The 21,893-nt window shown below is 45.6% G+C and overlaps 3 protein-coding genes across 3 annotated transcripts in view; 1 reads left to right on the forward strand and 2 right to left on the reverse strand.

Annotated features, from left to right (window-relative positions):
• Window positions 1-5,735, reverse strand: Mrpl27 (mitochondrial ribosomal protein L27). The gene is made up of 4 exons (XM_034507184.2): window positions 5,645-5,735; window positions 2,912-3,043; window positions 2,461-2,528; window positions 1-327 (listed from the first exon to the last, which is right to left on the reverse strand). The coding sequence occupies exons 1-4, from the start codon at window positions 5,679-5,681 to the stop codon at window positions 121-123; spliced, it is 444 nt and encodes a 147-aa protein (XP_034363075.1). The 5' UTR covers window positions 5,682-5,735; the 3' UTR covers window positions 1-120.
• Eme1 (essential meiotic structure-specific endonuclease 1) lies at window positions 5,683-16,676 on the forward strand. The gene is made up of 9 exons (XM_034507185.2): window positions 5,683-5,787; window positions 10,482-11,271; window positions 11,354-11,481; window positions 13,550-13,636; window positions 13,717-13,835; window positions 14,036-14,153; window positions 14,378-14,493; window positions 15,713-15,902; window positions 16,122-16,676. The coding sequence occupies exons 2-9, from the start codon at window positions 10,503-10,505 to the stop codon at window positions 16,296-16,298; spliced, it is 1,704 nt and encodes a 567-aa protein (XP_034363076.1). The 5' UTR covers window positions 5,683-5,787; window positions 10,482-10,502; the 3' UTR covers window positions 16,299-16,676.
• Window positions 16,519-21,893, reverse strand: part of Lrrc59 (leucine rich repeat containing 59) — a 15,850-nt gene continuing 10,475 nt past the window's right edge. The window contains exons 6-7 of the mRNA XM_034507186.2: window positions 20,094-20,267; window positions 16,519-18,460 (exon numbers count right to left, since the gene is read on the reverse strand). Of these exons, the coding sequence (XP_034363077.1) occupies window positions 18,213-18,460; window positions 20,094-20,267 (422 nt within the window). The 3' untranslated portion in view covers window positions 16,519-18,212. The remainder of the gene's footprint in view (window positions 18,461-20,093; window positions 20,268-21,893) is intronic.

Genomic DNA, 21,893 nt, shown 5'->3' on the forward strand with positions numbered 1-21,893 from the left:
CTGAGCCATCTCTTCAGCCTCTTCTGTGGAGATCTTGTCCTCACCCTGACCCTTGACTTCCACCATCACTTGCTCCTGTGACCTGGGCTCCAGTCTCCATCCAGTGGTCTCAACAGGACTTCAAAGCATGTCTACTAGTTTGAAGGTTCCCTCAGGTTTGGCAGGAACCACGTGGACAAAAGTCTTGTAGAGCACAGCACCCTTAGGCAGACTAGTGACCAGACTCACAGCCTCCGAGTTTTTGGGATTGGGCACGTAGACTTCCTTCGTGTAGCGGACCACCCCCTCCTCCAGGGCATACAGGCACTTGTTCTTCCCAAGTCCCACCTGCAACACACAGACCTGGTCAGCTGGAGGAAGACAGCTGGTCTGTCCCTAGGCCTTCTGCCACATTTCTCCTTCAGAATGAAGCTTAGAGCAGAGGGGCAGGCTCTGAGAGGCCCCTCTCAGGTTTCTCTTTCCCACTGCGTGGCACTTCCTTGCCTCTGTTCCTTCACCAACTCAGTAAGAGAGGAAGGAAAAGAAAACCATCCTAGACTGCTAACAGCAATAACATCAGCACAGCTGCTCAGAAGCTACAGTGGACAGATCCCCAAGCCAGGCTCACACAAAGGTGCCACAAATCGCTACTCCTGACAGCATGCTTTGCTTACACTTACAAACTAATAATATAGTTAAGCATTATAATAAATCGTATATTTAATACAGATTTTAAATTTTTTGCCTATACTTTTTTTCTTTTACAACTTGAAATTAGATGTATGGTAAAAACTTGAGGGCCCAGAGAGATGACTCCATGGCTAGAAAACTTGCTGCTCTTCCAGAGGACCCAAGTGGGTTCCCAGCACCCACACAGCAGCTCACAACTGCCTGTAACTCCAGCTCCAAACAATCCAACACTCTTTTCTTAAAGGAAAAAAAAAAAAAAAAAAAAAAAAAAAAAAGGAGAAAAAGCAAGCTATGCATCATGGCACATGGCTGCAATGTTCGCCAAGCTTATAAAGGGGATCGCTGCAATATTAAAACCATGGAAACCATGAGATACATGGAAAGTTCCAAACCAGCCGGAGATACTTAGCAAGACCTTGTCTCAAAAACAAACAAATAGATATATGTCACTCTTACACAACTAGTCCCTTACTGTTTGTGTCTCTCTGATGAAAAGCATGAGTCTGAAGCCAGCAGTGGTGGCACACCACTGTCCCCCAGCACTCACGAGTCTGTGGCAGGAGGATGGAGCATTCAAGGCCTTCAAGGGCAACATGATGAAACCCTTTCTAAATCAACAACAAAACAGGAACATGGCTCAGATCCCAGCACTGCTAAATACCCAGTGATTTAGGCAGTTACTTTCCTATGTCTGCAAACTGAGGATAAACTCAGTACCTCATAGGGCCATCTTCAGCATCATGGAGAACGTGGAACATACTTAGCCCAAATCAGCCTCCACTGTCATTATTTTAGTAAAGAATTCACATCCAATATCTTCCCCCTTCCCCCCTGGGGGCCTATTGTCTTACTATGTAGTTCTGGCTGGCCCGGACCTCAATATGTTGGCTGGGAATGCCTGCCCGTCTCTGACTTCTGAGTGCTGAGTTGAAAGGCATGCACCACTATACTTGTCTTTGATGTTTACAATCTTAATTTTATGTTCATAGGTGTTTTGCCTGAATGCATGTCTGTGTACTGCTTGCATGTCTGCTACCATCAAAGACAGAAGAGGGTGTCAGAGCCCTAGAACTGGAGTTACTGGTGGCTGTAAATCAGTACATGGGTGCTAGGAATTGAACCCAGGTGCTTTTAACTGCTGAGCTTTCTCTGCGCCCCTCTAATTTTTTTTCTTTCTTTCTTTTTTGAGACAGGGTCTCTCTGTATAGCCCTGGCTGTCCTGAAACTTGCTCTGTAGACCATGTTGTCCAGAGCTCTGCCTGCCTCTGCCTCCCCAAGTGCTGGGAATAAAAGTGTACCCCACCATGCCCATTTGATGTTGTTTTTAAGGGAAGGAAAAATATTCACTGAATCTAATTCTGGCTGAATAAAAATATTTCTTCCTTTGGAGTCATAAAAGGGGAAATGTCTATTAAAATTATAAATGGATAAAAAAACAAAACCCAAAATATACATGTATCTGTAAGAAGTACAGCACTTTCAGAAGATAACTGTATTTAAACCATATCATTTCTACGTCCTCAGGCAGCTGCAAGTGCTCATACATCATTTTATTTAACTTTCTTTCATTTTCTATAGAGGAGAAAAATGAGACCCAGGGCATGCTATGACCTGATGGTAGGCAATCTCAGCTTTAACTAGTGTTGCACTACTCTCTGAGCCTCTGGCATTTCAACTATAAAACAGAGGTGACATCTACCTCATAGGGAGAGGGTGAAGACACAAGACATGTGCATGAAAGGGCTGCCCTAGGAAAGACAAGAAAAGGGGAGAGGGCATAGAACAACTCACGTGGGCGCCTGGGTGCCATCTAAACTGACGCTGGGTGCCAAGGATGTTGCCAGCGTGAACATAGTGACCTAAAAGAGAAGTCCACAGTGAGCCAACTCTGTGCCAGTATTCACAGAAGCCCAGAAAAATGCTGAGAAGTCATGACAGCCCAAGGGTTCCCACGAACTCCCAAGCCTGCTTCTGGATGGACCTCCAAGATGGTCCTACATAAATAGCGCCTGACCCCATCCAGCAGATTCTTTTTTGGTTGCATGGCTAAGAAACTGCAACTCACTGGGGCTCCTGCTCCTCCCTCGGTCTCACTACCCCTTTAATGTGGGGACAAGTGCTACAGTGAACTGCAGAGACACAGGTGAGTGAGGCACCTGAGTGGCATTTCAGCTCTTCTAAGAAAGGGCAAGGCAGCACTGTAGGATGCGGGTGGAAAGCAGAAACGAAGGCACACCCTCACCTTCCATTTTCTTGATGCCATAGTGTTTGCCTCGTGACTTCCCACCAAGGTTCTTAGAGCTGCCACCTGTCTTCTTGGATGCGTGTCTGACAGCAAGTGCCGTCGGTGCTGTGGGACTCAGGAGGGCTGTCACTGCAGAGAAAGCAGAAGCGCTGCTCAGAGAGGCTCCCAAATACGATGCGCTCTCTTTGTCTCTATGGACCATTTGCTAAGCTGAGAAGCAGCAAGGGAGATGAGGAAAAATGAAAGATGTGTGAAAGGAACAGAAATGCTAAGTATGTGGTGTTCAGGGAATGCCTGGTAGGGAGCAATTCATCCGTGGAATTGGCCCAGAGGTAAGCATGGTATGGGGAGGTGGGGTGGGTGGTGGTGGTGGTAGTGACGGTGGTGTGTATATCAGGGAGAGCAGGCAGTGAGCATAAATAAGAGAAAACAGTCTGTGTTCTGGCTCCTGACACATTCAGTCCAGCTGAGCAGAAACAAACAGCACAGAACCAGATGAAGTGGACACCAGACAGCAGCCTGCTTCAAAGATTCAGTTTCCTGCCCAAGACTACGAGACATGCAGGCCTTCTGCTTCAGCCTCAGTTACCAGTGTCTTAGCTATTCACTGACCCAGTGAACACCAAAAGGGCAGCCCATCAGAGGGTGGCTCCCTCAGGAAACTAGCCATTTCAGAGAGGACTTTTCTTCTCAGAGCCCATAAGCAGATGCCCAACTAAGATTAGCTGTAATCTGACCTCTCCACTCATCATCCCAAAGGGCTCAACATTTATTTTAAAAGGATTAATGATGTGGGGTGGGGGTGGGCGTTGAAGGGGGTAGAGATGATCAAAATACACTGAATACATAAATGGAATTCTCAAAAATTAAATGCAAATACTTTTAAAAGAGCATTATCTAAAGTGTATGCTAATGGGGCCGGAGAGATGGCCCAGAGGTTAGCAGCAGTGGCTCTTGCAGAGGGCCATGGTTCAGTTTCTAGCGCTTTTGTAGTGGTTCACAGCCATCTGCAACTCCACTTCCAGGGGATCCAATGGCCTTTTCTTACCTCTGCTGGTACCCAGTATAACTCATGGTATGCATATATACACACAGAAAAAACATTCATACACATAAAATGAAATTCAGGTTAACATGGGGGGTTGGCTGTCTGTTTTAGGTCTCTAGACATAGTTATAGGATCTTAGGATCTAGTATCAGCACATTTAGAGATGCTTTATGGGTATTTGGAGCATAAGTTCATAGTACCGGTTACTTAGGCTTCTCAAATTCCCATGACAACAGAAAGTTTCTGGGATATAAGACTAGAGATAAGAACTCACAGAGCAGGCAGGGTATGGTAGCACACACCAGCCTTTGATCCTAGCACTTGGGAGGCAGAGGCAGGCAGATCTCTGTGACATCAAGGCCAGTCTGGTCTACAGAGTGAGTTCTCAGACAGCCAGGGCTACATAGTGATACAGTGTCTCAAAACAAACATCACAAAAAAGAACTTAGGAGAAATGTTCAATGTCCAGCAATGGAAGGAGATCTTCCTAACTTTAATCCCCTCCCCCCTCTCCTGTATCCCACACAGGCCTTGAACTTGCAATCCTCAGGTCTATACCTCACTTATAACCTGAGGTTACAGGCATGCACTTCCTGGTTTCATTCTCTGACTTACCGGTGACTGACATTTTGCTTTGCCTACATTATTTCATTCATAAATGTCTGCTCTTGTGAAAAACAAGAATCTACAGATTACTTCTCTTCCCTCATTGTACAGAGCAGTAAGATTTATGGAATCTATCTTCAGAACAAACAGATGTCACATTAACCCACTACCCTCCAGGTTCTCTACCATCACCGCTAATATCTTGGCCAAATTATCCTATATCGAGTTTTTCAGATGGTTTTCTGTATAGGTTAATTAATTAATTAATTAATTATATTTATTTATTTATTTATAGCTTTTGAGACTGTGACCCAGACTGGCCTTGGATCACACACTCCTGCCTCAGGCTCTTAAGTGCTGGGATTACAGGTACCACCATTCCTTGTCCCACCTGGCTTCATTCTCATTTATTTATTTACACCCAGCCTGCCTCCTCTTAATTGGCTCCTCAAAATGTAAAACTGGATCAAGTCACTTTCTTGCCTTCTGTCTACACAGGGTTGGTTGGGTCTGTCTCTTTTAGGTCTTAATTGTTATCTCTTCAAGAGACTTCCTTGATCCCCTAATCTAAGACCCTTGACAACACTATTCATGATGACAACTAAGTTACTCGCGTGTTTATTGGCTGAACTTACGAGGCGTTAGAAATCAAGTGTATGCTGACACTCTGAACAGTATCTCATCAGACCCAAGCGTTGGTCGCGGTCACAGACACCTGAAATACTAGCACTAAGACAGCAACCTACACAGTGAGAACCTACCTCAAAAGTGAGAAAAGGAAAAAAGCTAAATCCTGAATGACTCGATTCAATTTTTTGAACTTAGTCTTCATATACAAAGGGAGCCACATAAGACTAGAAGGGACAAGGCGTTTGGAGTAACTACCCACCAACAAGCTTTTATCCCGCACTGCCACCCTCGCAAGCACCGCCCACCACGTGTCACGTGATCACGGGACCACCAAAGGTCCCAAGCCTCACACTCCTTCCCGGTATCTAGGGTTCACCATGGGCTCCAGTTTCCATCTCCCAGCCTCCCTAATGTTTCACCCCAAAACAGCCACAGTGCTGAGCTACCTGCTACCCGCGTCCTCAGCGTAAGTGCCGCCGCCATCTTTGCTTCACATTCACTTCCAGGCTGGGAAGTCTGCTTCCGCTACCGGGATAGATCTACTTCCGGGTCCTGCGTACAATTCAAAGAGTGGCGGGAGCGATAGCAGGTGAGCGCAGATCTCTTGGGGTTTGTGGCTGGGATCCCCAGGGCTTCTGCAATGGACCGTGGGCCTCAGAGGAGAGGAGTGTGGCCGGCACGGACGTTTGTCCCACTCCAGGAGCCACACCAAGGTCCCTAGGGAGGGACTAGGGTGAGGCTCAGCCAGATTCTATGCTCATTTGGTTATAAATGCACAATTTCATTTAATTCCTTACAAACCTGAGTTATTGGTATTATGTTAAACCGAGATCCAAGAAGACTGCAGTGATGATGCTGGGCTACAACCTACAGTCACTAATTATTTGATGAAAGAATGACTTTTGTCGTATAACCCAGCAATTCCAGGCCGACTTCAGTGTACACACAAGAGAACCATGAAAACATACCCATTCAAAATACTTGTACGTGAATGTTTGTAGCAGCAATATCCATAATAGCCAAGAAAGGGAAGCAGGCTGTTCATCAAGCAATTGATGCTTAAACAAAATGTGGCATAGCCACACAATAGAATATTATTCAGCTATAAAAACGAGACAGTACTGGTGCATAGTATAGCCACAGAAGGACCCTGAAAGGATGACCATGAAAGACACCGGTCACCAAAGGCACATACTGTGTGCTTTTATGAAATATAGAGACAATGGATCTTAATTTGTTTTTAGGTGCTGGTAGAGGGAAAGAATATTTTTTTTAATTTTTAAAATTTAAAATGTGTTTTAAAATGGTTATAGCATTACTCTTGCTTTTGAGAAGTCTTACTATATCATATAGGCAGGTCTTGAACTCAAAATATTCCCCCTCTATAGCCTCTTAAGAGGTGGGATTGCAGTTGTGCACCAGCATGCCCAATTTATATAGGATTTCTTTTTGTGGTGACAGAGACATCCTGGAATAAGATGATGGTAACGATTACACAACACAAATATACTAAATCCCATTAGTCTGAATGAATGATTTATTTGTGTGTCTGTTAATTGTAATGCTGGGGGTTAAAACCCATGTATGGCTCTGTTGAGGCCCACATTTTGTCTCAACACTTTTGTCTCAACGCTTTTGGAGCTAAGTGTTCTGGTCAAGAGAGAGAAAGGGGCTCTTGGGGCAAGAGATGTGAAGAATGGAGACAAGACAGGGTGTGATTCAGTTTCTTCTATTTTTTCAAGTCTCTCTCATTGAAGGGAATTCTGAGGTATTTATATATGTAAGCAGGAGAACACAGGTGAAAACACTTTATCACGTGCACCATATAGCTGAGGTCACTAAACAGTAAAACAAGCTATGTGGGATAAACAATATATTTATCAGAGTGTGCTTTAGTTGTTATAGGCTTTTGAAAACCAAGTCTTTTATCAGGGTATATGGTTCCAGATGGCTGCAAAGTTGATCTAGCCGCTTTCTACTAAAGTCGGCTCCCAACAGGTCCCTCTTTTTAATTTTTTTTCAAAAGGGAAGGTTGGGAAAATTTATGGAAACCGTGTCTGTCCTAGGTTGGAACAAAGGACCCCAGCTTCACTTAAGATGGTGAGGCCTCCCTTATTTTAGGGGCAAGGGTCTCGATATGCTCTCTTATCCGTCATTGGCTATCTGGCTTAGCCCGTAAGTTAGGGGTTAATCCTCGTCTGTCTTGATGACAGAGGTTTAAGAGTCCCCTGTTTCTAGCCTGTAATATTGGACCTGTATGGGTTTCATTTGAATAGCATCTATCTGTTGTCGTATAAAAGCCATCAGTTAGTTGAACCACATCAACCCAAGAGACAAGAGACTTAATGTCTAAATAGTTGGTATAAAAGCAACACTCTTTAAGGCAACACACAACTTCCCCTGTTGGAGAAGTAAAAGGTCTAAGCCTTGTACCCACAAATTTTGAATAGAAAAAATTATATCAATGAAATCTTTGAATTTTGTATCAGCTTAGTAACAATTATATAGATTAAGACAGCCTAATATTAACCACCTCAGTCCCCAAGTCCAGGGAATTGGGGCGCTGATTCTTCATTAACTTCTTTAAGCTGAACATGGGCGTTGAGATATTAGAAGAGGGATGAGGGGAAGGGTAAATTGATAAGCATCTGAAGTCTGTCTTAACTGTATCTAGCTGGAAGTCCAGGGCATCAGTGAACATGTAGGTGATAAGAAGATTCATTCACCAAGGCTGTGTATTTTGTAATATATAAATCTCAAAACAAGTTTTAGTATCAAGATAATTATTTTGATTTTCTGAAATCTAGTGTTCTGGAGGCCTATCTCTGTCATGTCTGATCTATATAATTTTGGAAGACATAACTATTATCTTAATGACCTCATCAGAAAACTCATAGAAAAACCTTTTTTTTTAAATTAGTCTTTCCTTAAGCCAGTAACCAGAAAAACCTTTACATTGAGTTTTTATCTAGAAAAATATAACTATATAACTCAGAATCACACCCATTTTGAAAGTTAAATCAATTAACATTATCATTCTGTTTAGCTCTGTCTAGAGCAGCCTTTTATTTATTTTTCGCGTCTTTAAAGTCTTTTTCATTTGTTTTTATTTACTTATTTCTTGTCTCATTTTCGTTATTATAACCTTTATTTATTTATCTGTTTGGCTCTCTTGACTCAGAGTAGCCTGTAATTTATTCTTTGTATCTTTAAAACTTTTTTCATCTGTTTCTGTTTATTTTTTTCTTGTCCCGTTTTTGTTATTATAACCTTTATCTATCTGTTTGGCTCTCTTGACTCAGAGCAGCCTGTAATTTATTCCTTGTATCTTTAAATTTTTTTTCATCTGTTTTTATTTACTTATTTCTTGTCCCGTTTTTGTTACTATGTAATCACCTTTGTTTCACTTCTGAATTCAGCCAGCTCAGTCAGTCGACTGGTTCTCTAGCGCAGGAGTGAGGATGACCGCTTACTGGAGTTCAAAGGCTGAGGCTCTGTCAGTCGGACTGGTTTTCCAGCGCAGGGTGTCTTCCACTGTATCCCGCTTACTGGAGTCCCTGTTCGGGCGCCACTAATGTTGAGGCCCACATTTTGCCTCAACACTTTTGTCTCAACGCTTTTGGAGCTAAGTGTTCTGGTCAAGAGAGAGAAAGGGGCTCTTGGGGCAAGAGATGTGAAGAATGGAGACAAGACAGGGTGTGATTCAGTCTCTTCTATTTTCTCAAGTCTCTCTCATTGAAGGGAATTCTGAGGTATTTATATATGCAAGCAGGAGAACACAGGTGAAAACACTTTATCACGTGCACCATACAGCTGAGGTCACTAAACAGTAAAACAAGCTATGTGGGATAAACAATATATTTATCAGAGTGTGCTTCAGCTGTTATAGGCTTTTGAAAACCAAGTCTTTTATCAGGGTATATGGTTCCAGATGGCTGCAAAGTTGATCTAGCCGCTTTCTACTAAAGTCGGCTCCCAACATGGCTCTGTACATGCTAAGCAAGCACTCTACCACTGTTACTCCAATGCCTAAACTATATATACACGCTGGGCGGTGGTGGCGCACGCCTTTAATCCCAGCACTTGGGAGGCAGAGGCAGGCGGATTTCTGAGCTCGAGGCCAGCCTGATCTACAGAGTGAGTCCCAGGGCTACACAGAGAAACCCTGTCTCGAAAAACCAAAAAAAAAAAAAAAGGTAGTATACACTATTTATATACACTATTTATGTGAATTGTAAGTTTTTTTTTTTTTTTTTTTTTTTTTTTTTTGGTGTGTGCCTATGAGTGCACATGCGTGTGTGCACAGGCATGCATTCCACTGTGTAGATTTTAAGAATTGAAATCCGACTAGGTGACATGTGTCTGCTCACTGTGGCATCTTATTTACCTATGTTTTTTATTTATTTATTTTAAAAATTCATTTATTTTTATTTTATATGGATTTGGAGGCCAGAAGAGGGCATTGGGTCTCCTGGAGCTGGGCTTACAGGCAGTTGTGAGAAGTGTCCAGTGTGGATGGATGCCGGGAACTGCACTTGGGTCTCTCCAAGAGCAGTATAAACTCAACTGCTGAGCTGGCTCTCCAGCACCAGCATGGTTTTTGTTTCTTATTTTTGTTTTTGATCTCCATGTTAGGGGGTCCAGTGAGATCAGACTCAACTGGTAAAGGTGCCTGCTGCCAAACCTTATGACCTGGGTTCAATCCCCAGGACTCACACTGTGGAAGGAAAGAACCAACTCCCTGGAAGTAATCCTCCGATTGCCACATATGGGCATGTATATGTCCCCCCCACACACACACACACACAGAAAATTTTTAATGTTTTTTTCTAAATGATCACCATGTTAAATCAAGAATTATTGTGCACACGTGTGATCCCAGCCGGTGTTGGTGCAAGGCAGAGGGATCTGGAACTCACACTCCTTCTCAGCTGTGTGAGTTCAGAGGTAGCCTGATCTACATCAGACTGTCTCAGAAAGACAAAACAGAAAGCTCTGTCAAATGCAGGATCAGCAAGGGGAGAGCATTGAGTTTTTGTTAGTATTCCCATTAAAGTTTTCCAACAGTAACTATTATAACTCTTCATGACCTCTAAAGGTTTTGAAGCAGATAACCTGGAAGTGTATCAGTGTGGCCAGCTTGAGTTCCAGATTGAATGTGTTGGAGCATGTTCCTATTTCTCTGATTCCCTGAACACATTTATCTTCATAAGGCTTGGCCTCATGAACATGTCTAGTGGACCAGCTTCAATAGTCTCATGTGTGTCTCATCTTTCCTTTTAGGCAATTAAGCTGATAGCTCTAATGGCTCTAAGAAGGTTATCCCTCTCTCTGCTTTCCACGGAGAGTGAATCTGAGGAACTGCCCACATTTGCCTTTCTGAAGAAGGAACCATCTTCAACTGACAGGAATCCACCTCAGAGAGAGAAGGACATAGTGGTTATCACCTCAGATTCTGAGGCCTCCTGTCCTCCATCACCAGGCTTGAATGATCCACCACGTGCCCCCAGTGCAGCTGAAGCTCCCCCACGAGCACGGCCAGTCAGAGTGCTAAGCAGCAGTGAGGATGAGGATGGATTTGTCCCCCTGGCTGAGAGGATCACATGTAGGCTTCTGACGACCAAGCAGCTGAGCCCTGAGCACTCCAGCTCCCCACTTAAAACAGGATTGGCTCGCCAGAATAATGCAAGTGCATCGTGTGACTGGAAAAAGCAACCATGGCCAAAGATTCCTGATGTTTCTCTCCGCGGTGCCTTAGAGAAGAGTCCAGCAGATGACAAGGACCCTCTCTCAGACAATCAGTGCCATCAGCTTCCAGCCTACCAGGCTACCTGCAGGAAGCTGGCGGTCACCAGAACAAATCCTGACCTCCCTCTACCCAAGAAGAGAACCAAGCACATTCAGACAGCCCAGAGCAGAGACTCTCAGGGAGGCTGGCGGCCGGGACAGGCAAGCAGGAAGGAAAACACCCCAAGACAGCATGAAAGAAAAAAGAAGGCAGAGATGGTCAAGAGGCTCAAAGCCCAGAGGCCGGAGGAATGCCTGAAGCACATCGTGGTGGTGCTGGATCCAGGTCCTCCCAGACTCCAGCGTCCCCTGAGCCCAGATGTCTGTCCCGGACTCCTCCATGACCACTCCTTTCCTATCTATTGCAGTGCTTTTACAGATGGAAGGTGGGGGCCAGCTCCTGGGAGCACTGCAGGCCATGGAGTGCAGCTGCGTGATTGAAGCTCAGGCCGTACCTCAAAGTATCACTTGGAGGAGGAGGACAGAGCTGGTAGAGGTACGAGCTTCCGGCTGAAAGGTCTTCTTCCCCTTCACCCGGTAGCACTCAGCATAAGCCGCTGCATTGCCCCTGGCGAAGACTCAGTGGCATGGCTGTCACTCTCCCCAAGTCTGGAGGCACATGGAGAGGAAGTGGTTAGCAGAATCCAGAAGAGTAGAGAGGAGGGTCAACTTCAGAGATGCTGTGGGCCGCCCTGTGGTGTAGGTATAGTGAACAACCGGCGGCACTGTTATGAGGAACCCTGGGAAATATAAGCACTCGGAGTTCATTTTCTTTCCCTCCAGTTTACCACGCAGGTTCCTAGTTGAGAGCCCAAGGGTCTGGGGATCAAGTAATGTCTAGACATAGCCTAAGCGGAATGGGACAGGAAGAGAATGTACGTGAAGTCCCTAGTTCCCTTGACTGGGCTTTGGGATGTCCTGGTCCCGAGGCTTGACTGCTGGACTCCGCAGTTTATCACGTGCCTTTGTGCTTCAGTTGCCTGTTGCAGTGTGAGGTAACTGGTAACATCCCTTTCCCCTACTAGAGGGGCTAAATGAGGTAATCTGGCACCAGCATCTAGTAGGCTCACAGCACATAATCAGCCTCCAGCCTGAGCTCCCCACATTACTATACTAACTGTTCATACCATTCCTCCTCTTTGAATCCAGCCACTCTACCACTCAAGAGTTTAGAAATGAAACATTGAGATGTTTGTTTCTGGCCCTCATAACTTTCTCAATAACAGGACAGTCACCTATACATTTAACCTGTGTTATTAGCAACACTGTGTCCGTAGTTGGGCATAGTGGCACACGCCTTTAATCCCAGCACTTGGCAGGCAGAGGCAAGTGGGTCTCTGTGAGTCTGTATAGACCAGTGTGGTTTATATAGTGACTAGACTAGTGATCTCACTACATAGTCAGACCCTGTCTCAAAAACAAGCAACAAACCCCTTATATTCATAGAGAGGTTTGTCTGTGAAGACATCACACGTTCTGTCATGTTTGTGTCACAGTTGTCCTGAAGGCTGAAATCTCCACACTTCACAGGTAGAGAAAGGAGATCAGAAAAGTTGGCCACTTGGTTCAGGTCACAGCTGGAACTTGACCCCAGAGCTCCTCCACCTGCACCCTGTTGTGTTAGGAGTCTTGTGTAGGGTTGTAGGGACCATAAGAAAACTGCACAAGTCTGCTCCCAGTCACTCCTCACAACTCTTGCTGTGGGGTGCTTGGCCCTGAAGCATCCTGGCTTTGACTGAACCCTCACTCTGACAATTTTCTTTTTACCTTTTTTCCCTTGTTTGGGACAGATCTCAGGGCCTCATGTATGCTAGGCAAACCCACACCCAGCACCATTTCCTTTCTTTTTTTCCCCCCTTCTCTCTTTTCTTTCTTTCTTTCCTTCTTTCTTTCTTTCTCTTCTTATCTTTTGTTCTTTTTTTTTCTTTTTTCCTGTTTTTTTTTTTTTTTCTTCTTCTTAGACAGGATCTCTCTATGTAGCCCTGACTGGCCTCAAACTCAGAACCATCTGCCTCTGCCTCCCAAGTGCCTGGCAATCTTTTCTTCTTGTTGTTTTTAACTTTATTTACTTATTTTTTGAGACAGGGGCTCACTGTGTGGCTCTGGCTTCCCTGGAACTCTCTTATTTAGGCCAGGCTGGCCTTGACCTTACAGAGATCTACCTACCTAAACCTCCTAAAAGCTGGGATTAAAGGTGTGTGCCATGACTCCTGGCTTTTAAAAAAAAAATGGATCACAGTTGTATATAGATCAGTGAACAAGTTTGTGATACCACATTTCTCCTTCTACCTTTATGTGGTATTGATCCAGGTGTTGAACTCCGGTCACCAGTTTTATGTGGCAAGTACTTTTAGCCACTGATTATCTGGCCCATCCTGTTCCTAGTTTGACTTTGAGATGAGCGAGCCAGTTGAGGGGGAAGGCTAGCTAGGATCACAGATGGTTTTTCTTGCCACCATGACTTCATTTAAGGATAGTACATAGAGCCATTCACCCAGAAGATACAGCTCACCCACAGGAATAACGCCTGCTGACCTTCCTGTGCTGTGTTCTGGTCTTGGCAGGATGGAGATGACTGGGTGGAAGAGCCAACAATCCTGGTGTTGGTCCTGGCAGAGGTCTTCATGTCCATGGTCTACAACTTAAAGCAGGTGTGTGGGGTCATGCATGGAACGGTGCCAGCCTCTACCTGAGGAGCCAGTGTTAATGCCCTTTCTGCCACTTCATGTAGGGAAGTCCTGGCAGCACTGAGAGAGGAAAGGAGACACTTCGGGGCTTTGTAACTGATGTCACAGCAAGGACAGGCAAAGCACTGTCACTGGTGATTGTGGACCAGGAGAAATGCTTCAGGTATGGATGTGCCCCAAAGATCGAGGCCTTAAAGGGACAGCTCATAGGTTATCAAGGGGGAAGCTTATTCACCCTGGCTACAAGGCATTCTGCAAGATGGTGTCCCTGAGAAGCAGTGGGATATGCTGGTTAGTTGTCCTGCGACACTTCTGCCTGGGCTCAGTTTGGGGCTATTCTTCTGATTTTCCCCTCTGCTCCAGGGCTCAGAATCCCCTGAGAAGGAAATCAGGAACGGCAAATAAAAAGGCCAAAGAGAAGCATCAGCAGAGACAAGAGTCTAGCACAAGGCTCATGGTGTCCAGGGTAGACATGGAAGAGGTAAGGACTTCCTGTAGCCCTGCTCAGGTGAGTGCTCACTGGTTATCTAGGTAGGTCTCCGAGACGGAATAAAAGGCTCACTAGCACTGCTGTCTGCCTTAGACTGCGTAAGAAAACTGGATAAATGGAGTCAAGAGGCTGAGTATGGAGGTTCAGTAAACATGGAGATGACTTCCAATCAGTCCATTCACTCTTCCAGCCCATTGTTGCTTTTGGGTTTCTAGGCACTGGTGGATCTGCAGCTATATACAGAAGCCCAGGCTCGGATCGTGCAGAGCTGGAAAGAGCTGGCTGACTTTACGTGTGCATTTACAAAGTCTGTGGCTGAAGCACCCTTCAAGTGAGTGACCTGCCAAGTCTCCCTTCATACCAGGTCTTACCTTTCCCTTGGTTCTTGCTGCCAGAAAAAAAATATGCCTTTCTCCTAAACTCTGCCAGTAGCCCAGTGTGTCTTTTGAGGCAGAAGCCAATCTTATGTTGGAGATTCAGAGCAAGAGCCTCAAGTCTAGGGGGCTGGAGAGATGGTCAGTGGTTAAGAATACGTGCTGCTCTTGCACAGGACTCAGATTGTTCCTAGCACCCACACGGTAGTTCACAACTGTTCGTAACTCCATTTTTAAGGGCTTTAACACCCTCTGCTGGCCTGTGAGGTCAGAAGCGATGCACATATATACAAGAAGGCAAACATTCATATACATAGCATTAAAATGAAAATAAATCTTTTTTTAAAAAAGGCCTCTAATACAACCCTTTATAAAAATATTTTTTTTAATGCAGATGCAAGTATATTCTATAAGTTGATGCTGTGTTACCAGAATTCACTCAGATCAAATCTTCAGTGAACCTAGTCAGAATTAAAAACTAAGGGACCTCAGAGGAAACCTGTTTTATTTTATATTAAAGGAACTAAGACCTGAGATTGAGTTGTTTTAAGCTCCCAGCAAGTGAGAACCTGAAATCCAAATTACCTAAACACACACACACACACACACACGATGACATCAATACCTTCTCTAATAAAAAGGACTAGATGAAGGGGTTGTTTTCTAACCTTTTTGTGTGTGTATGCACTCCTGTGAGAGTATAGACAGTATAGACAGTAACCCTGGGTGCAGGTCCTTACTGGAGGATGCAGGCTTCTCTGCCACTGCTTACGTAGGAATAATTAGCCTGTGCTTTCAGAGATTCTGTCTCCACATCCCATCTCACCGTAGGCTCCGGTTATAGATGCACCAAGCACTTTACCTACTCAATTATGCCCTCAGGCCCCATGCAATTTTATTTTCTTCTTTTTGTGTGTTTGGGTATTTTACCTGCATGTGTTTGTACACAATGTGTATGCAGTGCCTGGGGGCAAAAGAGGGCATCAGATCCTCTGAAAATGGAGCAAGGTGGTAGTGAGTGCTGGAACCAAATATGGTACTCTTAGAAAAGCAGTCAGGGCTCTTAACTGCTGGGCCATCATCTCTCCAGCTCCACTAAATGCAATGTGTAAAGGAACCTGCAACCAAAACTATGCTTGAGAACAAAGAGACTCAAACTGGCCCAATGCTTTTTAGGAAGCTCCGGGATCAAGGCAACTTTTCCTTCTTCCTGGAGAAAGACTGGGCTGGAGGGCTGAAAGTGGATGGGTCTGGTAGGGGACTTGCACTGATCTGGAGGAGGCAGATTCAGCAGTTGAACCGAGTCAGCTCAGAAATGGCCAGTGCTATTGTGGATGCCTATCCCTCACCACAGCTTCTGGTGCAGGTAAGCTGCTATGGGTGGCCTTGCCCTCCAGACATCCTTGAGGATAGTTTTATTGAGGGGCCAAGAATATATAAGCAGCAGTGTGGGTTGGCTAGCCTGCGAAAGGCCAGGTTCTCCTGCCTGAACTTGACCTTTCTACCCTCCTATCCTATATCTACCATCCTAACCAAGGGATGGCCATGGGTGGTATGGTATTAAGAGGCCATTTATCATTTCCAGGCTTATCAACGGTGTTTTTCTGAGCAAGAACGCCAGAATCTGCTGGCTGACATACAGGTACGACGTGGGGAAGGTGTGACAGCCACCTCCCGCCGTGTTGGGCCAGAATTATCCAGGCGGATCTACCTTCAAATGACTACAGTACAACCAGATCTCATCTTAGACAGTGTTGACTGATATCCCACCTTGGCAGGACAGCATGGCACCTGACAGCAGAGGGGCCGGAAGTACCTCCTAGGTACAGCTAGGGATCAAGTCTTCCATCTCTGGGAACAGAAGGCTGAGACACTTGAATCTACCTCCACCAGCATTTACTGTTCCTCTCCCAGCAAGCAAGATGCCATTGACAGCCATCCCACCCCGGCCCAGTTGATCCTCAGCACACAGGAGAAACGCAGACCACTCAGACACGGATTTAATAATTGTAGAAATCCAAGAAATAAGCATCAAATCTCGAAGTCAGAGTGAACTCTTGCCTGCGGGTTGGCTCGACTATGCCCAGCCACTGAGCTGCCTCAACCAGCCAGGGAACTATGACGAGGCTGACTTCTGTTTTCATGATGTCACCATATGTAGTATGTATTTTGTCTCAATAAAGCATTTGTACCAATGGCTCTGGAGCTTGGAGGAAGACAAAAGGAATGTGTAGTGATGCTGAATAGGGTGTAGACCTACATGGCAGAACTATCTGGGGAGGAAAAAAACAAAGGCCTTTCTTCCAGTGTCAGGACAGTTTTGAGTGGCAGACCTATCCAGATGGGCCACTAGGGCTACACTGTCTGAACTGAGACAGGTCCATGCTCCTCGAGGGAAGAGCTTGCAACTGGGAGATTTTAGCAAATAAGCACCGACATAGTTGTTTCTGATCCCTTCATGCAGCTGTTGTGAAGAGACAGGGAAAGGGGAGAATGCTTTCCTGTAGCAGCAGGGGGGTGGGCGCTGCTGCCCTGGTTTGTGCTAATGTTTAGTTATGTATCACTCTGCAGCGCCACTGCCACCGCCACCGTGTGACTGTTTCCCTTTGGCTCCCACTGTTCTATTCCTTCCTTCCCTTTTGTTACAGGTCCAGAATCAACTCTAAACCTGTGTCTGTGAAGTCAGGTTTCTAGGCTGCCTTTGAGGTATTTCATCACACCAAGTGCTAGTAGAACAGTCACGGTAAGGCTGTGCAGAGATCTGCTCTGCTTCCAGGCCACCACAGAGTTAATGCTCTAAAATTGAGGCAAGGAGCCCAGCCTGCTGCCATTTTGTGGAAGCCACTAAAGTTGAGGCAAAATTCCACAGAAGTTAGTTTCCCAGGACCCTGATGGTCTGAGATCTATTTGTGGGTGGTATGACTGTCGATTATGAGAGATTCACTTCAGCTGAGAAACTCTAGTGTGAGTTTATCCTCTTGGGTATTATGAAAGAGGCCAAATGACATAAAGGAAAGGAAGAAAACTGGAGTGAGAACTGGGTTGTGCCTTAGACTAGCTTGAACACTGTCGGCAAGTAAATCATGGAAGGCACCTCCTGCCTCAAAGTGTTACACTGGACCAATGGCAGTGAACGTAGTTCACAGCCAGACATTTTGGACACTGCTAAAATGTTTGACGACTGCGATCTTTAAGGAAATGCATTACTTCACGCTCTCAGCTTAGGCTGGATTTACCTAAGTATCCTAGTCCCCTAGTCCCCAGTAACACACTGCCCTGATCTGTCCTGGTTACCCAGGGAAGAATGAAAGAAAGGGTCTGTGACATACAAAAGTATAAATGTAGTGACAGCTGACCATTTAGTAGAAAGGAGCCTTGCCTTACACAGCTTTGCATAACTAGAAAAGCCTATGCCTTCTCTCTCCCCACCCCTAAGCCTATTCCTTTAGGCATGCAGGTAACTCTTCCTCCCCCCTCTCCATTTCTCCTCATTCCACCAGGGAACCCTGACTAAGGAACAGAGAAGTCCTACAAAGGGGAGATCTCAAGTACCAATCAGCAGCCATTTGATGATGGCAGGTAGGTCTGATGCTAAAAAGAGGTTGTGTCCAGCAGAACCCAATTCCATAGGAATCCAAGCTCCAAGGCTGGGAGGCAGCGGGTGCTGAGGACGAGCTCACTGCTGGGAGTCGGTCTGGAGGACCCACTGGAGGATCTCATGATGACGCAGGCCCTGGACGGCATTGTCGTAGATGGTGTTCACGCTGGTGCAGAGGGGCTGCTGCTGCAACCCTGTCACCCGACATACAACCAGCCCTCCTGCTACACACAGCAGCAGCAGCAGCAGCAACACTTTCAGCACAGCCCAGGAGCGAGTATGTTTTCGGGGTGGTGGCTTGCGAGGGCGAGAGCCAGACTTCGATTCTGGAGGGACAGAATAAGTCAATTTGTGGAGAGCAGTTCTACAGTCAGTCCATGCAGATCCACTTCCTTCTCAAGCCCTGAGCAGACAGTTTAGGAACATCTAAATGAGAGCTAAATCCTCTCGTATTCAGAAGCAGAACAGTCTTTCCCACGGTCTCCAAGGACTACATTTGAAAATGGGATTCTGGCTGGGCGGTGGTGGTGGGTGGCACAGTCACACACCTTTAATCTCAGCACTTGGGAAGCAAACATAAGTAGATGTCTGAGTTCAAAGCCAGCCTGGTCTACAAAGTGAGTTCCAGGACAGGCAGGGAGATATAAAGAAACTGTTTAGATAAACCAAAAAAAAAAAAAAAAAAAAAAAAAAAAAAGTGGGGTGGGGTGGGTGGGTGGGTAGTGGGTGTGTTCATTCTGCTTTTGTCCTGTAGCTCAGTCCTCATGGTCTTCCATTCTCTTTGGTAACAGGGAGATGATTTGGGATCTTCACAATCACAGGAGGTGTTCATCAGGGGTGTCCAAAAGGGATAGATTGCTACTCACTTGGGGAGATGGGTCCACATTACCAATATCACAAATGTCACTATTATATAATATGTATAAACTAGGCATCGTGGCACAGGTCTGTAATCCTAACATTCGGGAGCCTGAAGCAACACAGGAAGTCTGAGGACAGTCTGGGCTATAGTGCAGCTGTCTCCAAAGGGGGCTGGGAGTGGGGATGTATACACAAAGTCTTTGGCAAAATAATGCAAGTCTCTAAAAAAAGAAAAGACCTGCCAGTTGTGGTATCTCATGCCTATAATCCCAACACTCTAGAGGCTCAAGCAAGAGGTCCACAAACTGAAAGCTAGCCTAGGCTACAGTTCAAGATCAGTTTTCAAAAAGCAAATTCAGGCAAAGGCACACACATTATAAATGCAATCAGTGATAAGCATAATCATAGGTGACTGCTGTTTTCTAAGGTCAGTTCTCACTACAGCCCAGAGCCTGACCTCATTTTTTTAAACATTTATTTATTTATTTATTTATTTATTTATTTTGCACACAGTATTCTGCTTACATGTCTGCATGTCAGAAGAGGGTACCAGATTTCATCATAGATGGTTGTGAACCACCATGTGGTTGCTGGGAACTGTACTCAGGACCTCTGAAAGAGCAGTTAATGCTCTCAACCACTGAGCCATCTCTCCAGCTCCTGACCTCAAATTTATCCCTCCTGCCTCTACTTCAAGGTTACAAATATGTCACACGCCTAGCTTCCTACATTACATTTATAATGACAAAAACCTGACATTTTTAGGTTGAAAAGGGCAAAGGGAATTGGGTTTTGTTTGTTTTAGAAACAGGGTCTTACTGTCTGTCCAGCTGTCCTGGAATCTGACATGTAGACCAAGCTGGCCTTGAATGCAGTAGTCTTCCCGCCTCTACCTTGCTAGTACCGCCACGCCCACTTTAGGTAAGAGCTATGAGGGCTTTCTCACTTATTCTTCACCTGCCAAACGGATCTAAGCCCACCTTCAACAGACAAGCAGAGGTGACAACAGTCACTTGCTCAAGGCAAGGATCAATAGGCACAGAGACACAGACTGTCACTCCAGCCCTGCGGCGCCCTGACAATGGCAGGCAAACTTACTTGGGGCCTGATTTGCTTCCTTCTTAGGCTTCTTCTCCTGCTCCCGCTTGGAGGCTTTCTGAGCATCGTACTCCTTTCGCCGGCGCTCCTTCTCCTCCGCCTTCTCCCGCTTCCGCAGCTCGCGCTCCTTTGCTTCCTTAGCTTGCTGCTTGGCCTCCCGCTTCTTCTCTGCCTCTACAACATGACATGCAGACTTTGACTACACACACACACACGCACACGCACACGCACACGCACCCGCAGCAGCCTGTCTGCCTGAGTGGTTAAGGGATACCTTCATCTGCCTTCTCCCTTACGCCGTGGATCACACAGAAACTAGAGGAGGATTCAGGACTGCAGCGCGCCTCTATAATCCGAGCACTCAGGGTGGAAGAGTTGCTGATCGTGTGTGTAGGATTGAGTTATAGGCTACTTTGGGCTATATAAGGAAAATCTGTATGAAAAATATACTTCCAGCACTCAGGAAGCTGAGGAAGAGGACCACCTGCTTCAGGCCACCCTCAGCTACACAGAGAGTACTTGGCCAGCTTAGGCCAAGTAAGTTTCCCTTAAAAACAATGTTTCTTTCAGGGTTTGCTGAAGCTTATTAAGAGACTTTTGGCTATGGGTGTAATTCAAGGGAACCTAAGAAAGGTATGGGTAGGCTGGCAAGATGGCTAAGTAGGGAAAGGCGCCTGCCCTCAAGCCCGGTGACCTGTTTTATGCATAGGTCCCACATAGAAGGGAGCGGCCTCCCACAAGCTGTCCTCTTACCTCCACCGCATGTGTACTGTTGGTGCACACAGTAACTAATTAGAAGGCTGAGGGTGGGGGATCATAACATAAACTGGGAGTTAGCAACAGGAGAGCATCTCCTGTTCCCCCCAAAAAGATCAAAAGTACACAGAAGGCAGAATCTTCCAGAACTTAGTCATAAAGGAAGATATAGAACAGGCATTAATAATACGGGATGAACGTGGAACAGGAGGAGGATGGCGAGGTGAGCTCATGTCAGGTTACAGGCAGTGCAGTGTCTTTCTAAAGAGTTATACCAACTTAGGTCAGAAAGATTTTACTCAACACAAGATTTGCTACGGTTGGCTTTACAGCGCATGTGTGTTTACATGAAGTATCCAACTGCTAAATTATTGGGTTCTAAAAATGCATTTTCAAATTAGCCATTTATAAGTCTGAAAACCATGTTTGCAAAATCAGAATACCACAAAATGGTGGTTGAATGCTCTTTTAGGGCTTGAGAACCGAGGGAATCCACATGGAGCTGAAAAGTAGCACCATCAAGACAGTAGCTTCCCTTGGAGCTGCAGAGATGGCTCAGCGGTTAAGAGCACTGACTGCTCTTCCAGAGGTCCTGAGTTCAATTCCCAGCAACCACATGGTGGCTCACAACCATCTGTAATGGGATCTGATGCCCTCTTCTGGTATGACTGAAGATAGCAACAGTGTACTCACATATATAAAATAAAGGCAACAAGGTCTCCAGGGACCTGGTACTGGCAAGGAGTGGACACAACAGGAGTCGGCTGTCCTGTCATTGCAGCCATGAACCACCAAAGAGAGTTGTAACTCAGGCACGGTGAGCTCAGGGACTGGCTGGAGTCAATTCTGGACAAGTCCTTTCTCCTACCACAGCTTAGAAGCCAGCCAGTAACTCAAGATTACTGAGTGCCAAGATGCAGAAGGGAGAGGACAGGGCAAATTCTAATGGCTGCATTGTTTGCTTGCTTTCTTACAGTTTTAAAGGTTAGTTTTAGTTTATGTACATAGGTGTTTTGTCTGCATGTATGTGTGTGCACTGTATAC

Source organism: Arvicanthis niloticus, chromosome 6 (assembly GCF_011762505.2).
Source record: "Arvicanthis niloticus isolate mArvNil1 chromosome 6, mArvNil1.pat.X, whole genome shotgun sequence".
Lineage (NCBI taxonomy): Eukaryota > Metazoa > Chordata > Mammalia > Rodentia > Muridae > Arvicanthis > Arvicanthis niloticus.